At 50.4% G+C, this 9,036-nt stretch overlaps 2 protein-coding genes across 3 annotated transcripts in view; one reads left to right on the forward strand and one right to left on the reverse strand.

Moving 5' to 3' along the window:
• The window catches only part of Lamp1 (lysosomal associated membrane protein 1), a 19,025-nt gene extending 16,009 nt beyond the window's left edge, over positions 1 to 3,016 (forward strand). For both annotated transcript variants that reach the window (XM_031339112.1, XM_031339111.1), the window contains exons 6-9: positions 331 to 450; positions 1,349 to 1,415; positions 1,500 to 1,670; positions 2,112 to 3,016. In XM_031339112.1, the coding sequence (XP_031194972.1) occupies positions 331 to 450; positions 1,349 to 1,415; positions 1,500 to 1,670; positions 2,112 to 2,251 (498 nt within the window). In that variant the 3' untranslated portion in view covers positions 2,252 to 3,016. The remainder of the gene's footprint in view (positions 1 to 330; positions 451 to 1,348; positions 1,416 to 1,499; positions 1,671 to 2,111) is intronic.
• Positions 3,017 to 4,721: 1,705 nt separating this feature from the next.
• Positions 4,722 to 9,036, reverse strand: part of Grtp1 (growth hormone regulated TBC protein 1) — a 25,952-nt gene continuing 21,637 nt past the window's right edge. Inside the window, exons 6-8 of the mRNA XM_031339113.1 lie at positions 7,785 to 7,957; positions 7,514 to 7,699; positions 4,722 to 4,935 (exon numbers count right to left, since the gene is read on the reverse strand). Of these exons, the coding sequence (XP_031194973.1) occupies positions 4,846 to 4,935; positions 7,514 to 7,699; positions 7,785 to 7,957 (449 nt within the window). The 3' untranslated portion in view covers positions 4,722 to 4,845. The remainder of the gene's footprint in view (positions 4,936 to 7,513; positions 7,700 to 7,784; positions 7,958 to 9,036) is intronic.

Genomic DNA, 9,036 nt, shown 5'->3' on the forward strand with positions numbered 1-9,036 from the left:
ATAGGTCTTTCCACCTCAAATGATTTAATTAAGAAAAAAAAAATTCCTTCTTGAATGTACCGAGCCACTTGGGTTTTAGTTAGTTCCAGATGTAGTCAAGTTGACACCGGGAAAATCCATCACGGGGACTGATCTAAGCCATCTTTGCAAGGCACAGCATTCTGAATAGTAGGCGCTATTTGGGAACGCAGAAACCTGCCACGCGTAGTTAATGATTGCTCCTGACTTGTTAGAGTGGGTGTGTGTGCTCCATTAGCCATTAGTGCTATTGGCTGTGATTTGAGATGGTCACCAGAGCCTAAGTGATAACTCATTTGCTTTTCTTGTCAGACTGTGACCAGAGCGTTCAACGTCAACCCAAATGACACAGTTAGTGGGAGTTGCGGTGTCCAGTTGGTGACCCTGAGAGTGGAGAGCAAGAACAGTGCCCTGGAGCTGCAGTTTGGGATGGTGAGCTGAGCTGACTTTGTCATGTGGAGCACAGTCACCGGGCTCCTCTGGTGGCAGTCAGGAACCTCACCTCTTACCAACAAATATACTGACATCATTTATTCTGCTCATATTTGGGGAAACCTTCTGAGGGCTAGGTGACTGTGGCAGCTGTGAAGAGTAAAGAGCCACGCTGCTGCTCACGGCCTGCTTCCTCCTGTTCGGACTGTCTCCTGGGAAAAGCCAAGGCGGATGCGGAAATGGCCCTGGGAGAGATCTTTGTCTGTAGTGCCCAGGGCTCCTGGTGTCTCCCAACCATATCCCAGCCGGTGTAACTTTTTGGTGTTTAATTGTTTTTCAAGACAGGGTTTCTCTGTGTAGTCCTGGCTGTTCTGGAACTCACTCTGTAGACCAGGCTGGCCTCAAACTCAGAGATTCCCCCTGCCTTTGCCTCCAGAGCACTGGGATTAAAGGTGTGTGCCACCACTTCCAGCTCAGCACAAATGTGAGCTTATTAATAATTTCTTACAATGGATTTTAAACTTTTTTGTACCACTCTAAAGATATTTTTAAATAGCATAGTTCCCATTATCTCCATTTTAGTGGGTAACCTGGTGCTAACAGAGGTCTCAGATGTTGGGCATGCTGGTGTGTGTTTCAATCCAAGTACTGAGGTGCAAACAGAAACATGAGTTTAAGTTCTCATTGGGCTACATTGTGACAGTCTGTATTAAAGAAGAGTCTGGGGCTGGAGTGGTGGCTTAAAGATTGGGAGCACTGGCTGCCCTTTTCAAAGGACCTAAATACAAAACTCTGAGAAGAGCCCAAACGTTTGCTGGGGTTTTGTGCTACAAATGTAGAGGTCTCATTGACCAGATGGTGCCCACCTCGGCTGGCTGACGATTATCCTGTCTTTCAGAATACTAGTTCTAGCCGTTTTTTCCTGAAAGGAGTCCAGTTGAACATCACTCTCCCTGATGCCAAAGGTGAGCCCGGCTTCTTCCTTCCTTCAGTTTCTGTGCTCCTCACCCAGTGTAGCCTGTGCTTGAGCCAACTCTCTCCCATTGCAGACCCCATACTGAGAACCTCCAACAATTCCCTGAAAGCTCTTCAGGCCACCATGGGGAACTCCTACAAGTGCAACACTGAGGAGCACATCTATGTCAGCAACGTGCTCTCCCTCAATGTCTTCAGTGTGCAGGTCCAGGCTTTCAAGGTGGACAGTGACAGGTTTGGGTCTGGTAAGTAGCAGGGCAGCATCCAAAGGAATGGCGGCAGCAGAGGCATCCTAGACGTTCTTGTGGGACCAGGATATGGGCAGAGAGCAAGCGCCCTTGCCTCTGCAAAGACCTTCCTCCTTCCCAGCTTGAGACTTCCCTGTGTAAGGAAGGAGCTGCCAGGGTATGCGAGCTAAGGATGTCCCAGCTGAGGAAAGAGTGCAGAAAGGACAGTCAGTGGCTCTTTCTGAAAGCTGACTAGTGGTCCAGTGCTCATTCTAGCCCGCATGGAACGTGCCTGGGATTATCCAGCTGCCTAGAAAACACTCGTGTCTGTAGACTTTCCCAGAGGTCTTGAACATTTTGTCCCTAGCTTAGCCTCATCCTTTCCCCTCCGGCTGCGGAGGAACAAGTGGGCGGGGAGGGCAGAACCTGGAGTGAATACCCTGGTTGTCTTTGTTGCAGTGGAAGAGTGTGTACAGGATGGTAACAACATGCTGATCCCCATTGCTGTGGGCGGGGCCCTGGCAGGACTGGTTCTCATCGTCCTCATTGCCTACCTCATCGGCAGGAAGAGGAGTCATGCCGGCTATCAGACCATCTAGCCTGGTGGGCAGGTGCACCACAGACGCACCGGGGCCTGTCCTCACATCCCCAAGCTTAGATAGGTGTGGAAGGGAGGCACACTTTCTGGCAAACTGTTTTCAAATCTGCTTTATCAAATGTGAAGTTCATCTTGCAACATTTACTATGCACAAAGGAATAACTATTGAAATGACGGTGTTAATTTTGCTAACTGGGTTAAATATTTTGCTAACTGGTTAAATGTTAATATGTTACCAAAGTAGAGCTCTGAAGAGGACGAGAAGGCTCCGCTCATTTGACTTTTAAGACTTGGTGTTTGGTTTTCATTCTTTTACTCAGATTTAAGCCTTACAAAGGGAATCTCTGGTCCAGATACTTGGGCCTGGCAAGGGAGGGTTAGGCTGCACACTTGAGAGGCAGATGGGAGCAGGGAAGTCCTACCACACAGGCACGCACAGGGTCAACCTCTGGATACTTGGCTTGGCTGCCTGGCCTGGGGGGATTGGACTCTGGCATCTGGCTGAGCACACCCCCTAGTGTCTCTGTGCTCTGCCACCGTGAGCTGCCTCTTTCCTAAATAGAAAATGGCATTATTTTTATTTACTTTTTGTAAAGTGATTTCCAGTCTTCTGTTGGCGTTCAGGGTGGCCCTGTTTCTGCACTGTGTACAATAATAGATTCACACTGCTGACCTGTCCTGCAGCGTAGGTGGGTTGTACACTGAGCATCAGCTCACTTAATGCATTGCCTGTAACGATGCTAATAAAAGAGTCTCCTTCTTTATCTGTCTGCTTGTGCTTCTGTGACCGTCAGAGAGCCCTGGGCATGAGACAGTGGGCATGAGCAGGCTCTGTCAGCCTGTGAGCAGCCTAAATGCTGTGTTGTTAAGGAGAGGTCACTTGTCACGGCTCTCGATGCTAGGAGTCTCTTACATGGCTTGTTGTTTTGAGGTAGGATTTCATATAGCTCAAGCTGGTCTTCCTGTGTAGCTTATTCTCCTGCGTCTAGCTTGCAGTGCTGGGGTACCAGGTACTACCATGCCTGCCTTTTAGATGAGTCTTCGCTGGTGATGATATGGCCCTGTAATCATAGTCTCCAGAAGCACTGCACCTATGTCACAAGAACCTCATACACATTAAACATGACATGAGCTGAAGAGGCCAGTACTCACCGTCGCCTTGAAGCTCTGATCTGTCCACAGCAGACTGGGCCACGTCACACTCATCTGCAGTATCTCTGCTTGCTGGTGGGATTTGTAAAAAGACTCGAGAAACTCCTCCAGTGACCACAGCAGCTGTATTCATGCTGTGAGAGGTCCCCACCGTGCAGACCAGAAGCCCTGCCATAGAAGCATCATGTGCCTCTGACTTCAGAAACCAAAAGCACTGCAGAGAATCCGGACTGGCAGGCAAGGGCAAGGTCTGCCTGTGGACCTCGGAAGTCAGCCTCCCAGTCCTGCCTTTCGGGAGAGGAAAGCCTTGTGTCCGGGTGTGCTTTGTTACTGTCACTGGGTGGGTTGCAGGCTCTACCTTCCTGGTCTGACTGGAAGCAGGAACAGCTTAAATCAGCCCTCTGAAAGGGAGGGACTGAGTAACTAACTCTGCACTCAGACTGACCGTGAAGTCTCACCATGTGACAGAATTCCATCTCCCTGGGGCCCCAGCATTCTTAGCATATGACACCAGGTAGTCCTGAGGAAAGCCGTCTCCAGGTACACCTTAAGGTACAAACGACCTTGGGGAACATCTACCTGGACAGTAGTATCAGATGCAGTCTGAGCCCACCCACTCCTGGGCGGGGCTAGTGCCTCATGCCTCCCAGCCAACGAGACAGCTTTGAAAAACCCTAAAAACCAGCCCTGTCTGCTGTCCAGATCCTCTGCAAGGCTCAGGGCTTGTTTGCAACCGACAGCAGCTGCCGTTGAAGAAGGCTGCCACCAGCTTCATGAATAGCCTTCACCAGGGGATATTAGTGACAGCCTCTTAGGCTATCCTGGATATGTAGGGGTTTTGGAAGACACCTGCTGAAGAGTGCCACTGAAGAATGCTGGGGCCCTGGGGAGATGGAATTCTGTCACGTGAGACTTCATAGTCAGTCTGAGTGCAGAGAGCTATCCACCGAGGACAGAGCCAGCCAGACGACAGGGCCCTGACCAGCCCAACTTGTAAGGCCCATTCTGAGAAAGCCAGGGATTATCACAAGTGACCATGCTCAGAAGTAGGCTACTCTGTCCCACTTACCCCCATAGGGCACAGTGTAGGAAAGTGTCCTGGGAGGGCACTGTGAGTCTTACCACCCTGAGAAGCCAGTCACACATGGCAGTCACACAACTTTTAACACTAGGAGACTTGTTGCTCTCATACCTCATATTCCTGATATCTAAGGTAAAAAGATTTTTTGAATATGTGAGTGTGTGCTTATCTCAAAATGACCATTTGAAAGAGTATTCTCCAAATGTAGGAAAAAACGTAGAACACTAATTTTAAATCATTCTTTTAAAAGTTCACATTTAGTATTGAGATTTCAAGTATTTACAGCAGGAACAACGTGGTAGGAATTGTGAAGTGTGAGCTCTGAAGACTACTGCAGCAGCGGACGGCGGGTGCCTGCGCACTCAGCTCTGTGCCTGCAGCGTGGCTCGGCAACTCCCCCGGAGCCTGGTGATGGTCGCCATGGACAGGCTCCCTGGTTCTGAAAATATTTTCTGGAAGAAAAAAAAAATGTTTTCCCAAACAATCCCTCATACGACAGTTTTACTTTAGCTATACCTTAAAAGGCCCGGTTGCTGGACATGGTGTCACCAGCCTCTTGTCGCAGCACTTAGAGGGAAGGGGCAGGCAGATCAGGGCAAGACCTTTTCTCAAAAATGCTGACAAGCTGGGCAGTGGTGGCGCACATCTTTAATCCCAATGCTCAGGCAGAGGCAGGCAGGTCTCTTGAGTTTTTGAGGCCAGTGTGATCCACAGAGTTGAGTTCTGGGACAGCAAAGGCTACACAAAGAAACCCTGTCTCAAAAGGCAGGAAAAAAGAGGTTGGTGCCTGGCAGGCAAACCAACCTAAAGGCTTGGTACTGAGGCTTTGAGTGGGGGCTTGATGAGGATTCAGTCTTCCAGATACATGGCAGTAGTGTCCTACACAGAGGTGTTTAACCCTGAGACTGTCGTGTGCTGAATACACATAGGGTTGGGTTTCTATAAAAAAGTGTTCCAAGCAAGAACACTTTTGACTATCACAATCTTAGGGTGCAGAGATCAAGCCAACCAAGACTGGCGTGTCAGACTGGACTCAGGTGATGGAGGAGGTGCTAGGGAGTGCCGCCGGGGATGGAGACCAGACCCTGCTTAGGTGGGTCTGGGCATTCCTGATAGCCTGAGTAGTTCTGACTTGGCGTCTGACGATAGGTGTATAGCACAGATGATTCTTACACTCGTTTATGGCAGGCCTGAACAGAGCAGGAGAGGAGAAGGCAATCTAACCACATTCTCCAAGATGCCTGTGGGAAGCCAGGAGGCTATGCTGGTTCTAGGAGCCAAGCTCAGGGTAGGTGGCAAGGTGCCCTTCTCCTGGAGCCACTGCACCAGGCCAAATAATTTGACTGCAAAGATGATAAGAGCTGTGAAACACCAGGTTTTCTATCACTCGGGGCACAGGGACAACAGAAAACATGAGCCCCAGTTCCATTGCAGTCAGTACCTAGTCAGGTACAGTAATAGATAGGCCTGCCTGTAGATACAGAGGGAGGACCCTTGGGCTCTCCCTAGGGTGAACCTCAGGCAGCCTCAATCCAGATTTGAATGTCTGTGAGAGGATGAGATCTACAGCCTGCAAACTTGGGGTTCTGGGAAGCCTGGGGTCCTTGTCTGGTTTTGTTATCCCGTGAGGCCCTAACTCTAAGAAGCTTACAGAAGAACCCTGTCCATAATGCAGAATTCCCTGGCTTGACTTCAGCATACAATATGAAGAGTGGGACACAGCTGTGAGGTCACTTCCCACGGTTCCTGCTGGGCCCTATCACAGGTCCCTATCCCTTCACCCACTCGGAAGTGCCTGCACTTCATCTGGTCTACACAAGCCAGAACCAGCCCAGGTGTGCGGAGGGGCTACCTCCGCTCCTGCAAGGATGGTTTTCCTTTGGTTTTGGTTTTTTGAGACAGAGTCCTGGCTATCTGAGAAAGCTGGCCTTGAACTCACGGAGATCTTAAAGCATGAGCCACTATGCCCAGCCTCCAATAGTGCTTCTTGCCAATAAGGGGCTTCAAACTACAGCTTAGTGGAGTAGAGTTCACAGGGACCTCTGCCACATCATCTGACTTTCTTATTTCAAAAGTCTTTTAAAGTCTGGATGTGGCCGGGCGGTGGTGGTGCGGTGGTGGTGCACGCCTTTAATCCCAGCACTTGGGAGGCAGAGGATGGTGGATTTCTGAGTTCGAGGCCAGCCTGGTCTACAGAGTGAGTTTCTGGACAGCCAGGGCTACACAGAGAAACCCTGTCTCGAAAAACCAAAAAAAAAAAAAAAAAAGTCTGGATGTGATAATGCCCTTTAACCTCAGGATTCAGCAGGCAGCGGCAGCCTAACTTCAGTTTGAGTCCACTGTGGTCTCTATAGGAAGATCCAGGCCAGCCTATGCAGCAAGATCCCGACTAAAACAAAAAGCTGTTGAAAGGAACCCTCAGGTCCTGCCAGGGTTACTCAGCTCTGGGCTCTGGGCCTCTTAGTCCTCCAGCATTAGCCAGCCTCATCCCACCTCACATTCAGCAGTTTTCTGAGCCAGTCCACACAGCCTGCCCCAGGTCAGGACGCAGCAGCCACCCCCAGCCTTATGAGTGACCCTCGTAGGTGCCACAGATGACTATGTCATATAAGGGCAGGAGGGAGGCCATGGCCTTCTGTGATCAACAGAGCTTGTGTGACTAGGCTTTAAGCCAGCTGAGGACTTGGAGGCCTCATTGGCACGCCTCCCCCTTTCCTAGACTCCAGGGAAAACAGAATATTTCCAATCAGTGTGAACCGGAACAGGCTTTCCAGGCGAGTGGCAGTGGCCTGGAAAAGAGTTCCTCGGTCAGAGGGACTTTTGCAGCCACCTAGGCTGGCCAGCAGCTCCCAAGCTGCAGGCAAGAGGGAGGGAAGCAGGGAACCAGCCACTGGACTGCAGCCATAGCTCAAGGAGGGAGGTTGGCCCTTATGGGGAGAAGGACTCACCAGAGGCACTGGGACACTTGGCACAGTCGCTGGGTGGCACAGAACTAGAACCCCTGCACAGGCCAAGCATCCCAGAACTTACCTGCATGAATGTGTGACACTCTGTCACAAAGTCCCCTTTGGTGATCTGCTTGAACTTGTCACAGATGTCAGGAACACTGCTGGCTTCCAGTATGAGTTCCTGGTGTTGCTTAATCAAGGTCAGAGCGACCCGGAATATGATTTTGGAGCCTTCGTTGAACAAACAATCCCAGATCCGTAGCACTGTCTGTAGAGACGCAGAAATGCCCCATCACTTTCCAGTGCCCCCCCCCCCCGTGCCCCCAGCTCCTGGGGCTAACCAAGGTGCTCACCTCCACAGGCAGGATGTCCACAAACAGGCAGATGAACCAGCGGGACACCAGCAGGGTCCACAACACACCATGGCCATCCATCAGGGCTGCCACAGCCGGCAGCTTCATCCTCACCAGCTCTGCCAGGACCTCTTGATCAGTCTTCAGCCCCAGCATTGCTGGGCTATAGTAATCTGCCACACAGTGAGGAGAGGGAACTGAGACTCAAATCAGCAGGGGCGGAGCTTGTACTCCTAGCTACTTGGGAGGCTAAGGCAGCGCGATCTCAAGTTCAGTGCCTGCTTGAGCCACAGAGTGGGTTCAGGGACAGCCCAGATAACTTCATAAGCCCCTGTTTCCAAACGAAAAGTTAGAGGGCTAAGGGAGGCGCTCAGTGGCAGGACATTTGCATAGCTCGTACAAGGTCCCTGGCTTTCATCTCCTGTGAAAGGAAACTTAGACTTAAGCTCCTCCACGGAGGAGCCACTAGAGCAGCCAGCATTGTAAGCTAAGCCGCCAGACACACGGGTTTTGAGTGAGTCTACTTCCTCAGTCAGTCTTCAGGGCATCGGATTCCAGCCACCACTGAATGGTGAGGAGTGGGAGTTACGGGGTTCATGGGACTGAGTTTCAGCTCAGGCCTCAGCTGGGATTCAGCTTGGCTAGACAGCATGCAAGAGGCACTGTGTCATATAAACGGTATGATGGCACACACCCGAAATCCAAGACTTGGGAGTCTGAGACTAGCCTGAGCTACATGATGGGGTGAGCAGAGAGCAGAAAGTGCAGGACAGAAAGACAGGAAGTGTCAGGGTGGTAAATTTTATCTTATAATAAAAATCAAATTCACACACGTGCTTCCAACACCATTTCATCTGAAGACACACATCTTACCAAAACACTTCTGAGTTTCCTACTCAGTTTTTTTCTTTAAATTACAATTTTTTTTATTCAGTGGGCAAAGAGGAATATGTGGGTCATGAGAGCCATGCATGTGGAGAGCGGAGAGCAACTTCATGGACTTCGTTTTCTCTGCTTAACAAAATGGGTCCTGGTTATGAAATGGTGGGTTGGTCGGTCGTTAGCCTAGGAGGTGGGGCTCCACCCACCAAGCCATCTTACTGGCCTGACTACTTAATTTTTTAGTTGTTAGTGCAATGTGTTGTTATAAATTTTAATGCTTGATTTACACTACAAAAGAAACCACAGTGGCAGCAGCAGCAGCAGCAGCAGCAGCAGCAGCAGCAGCAGCAGCAGCGGCGGCGGCGCACGC

This window comes from Mastomys coucha, unplaced genomic scaffold (assembly GCF_008632895.1).
Source record: "Mastomys coucha isolate ucsf_1 unplaced genomic scaffold, UCSF_Mcou_1 pScaffold22, whole genome shotgun sequence".
NCBI lineage: Eukaryota > Metazoa > Chordata > Mammalia > Rodentia > Muridae > Mastomys > Mastomys coucha.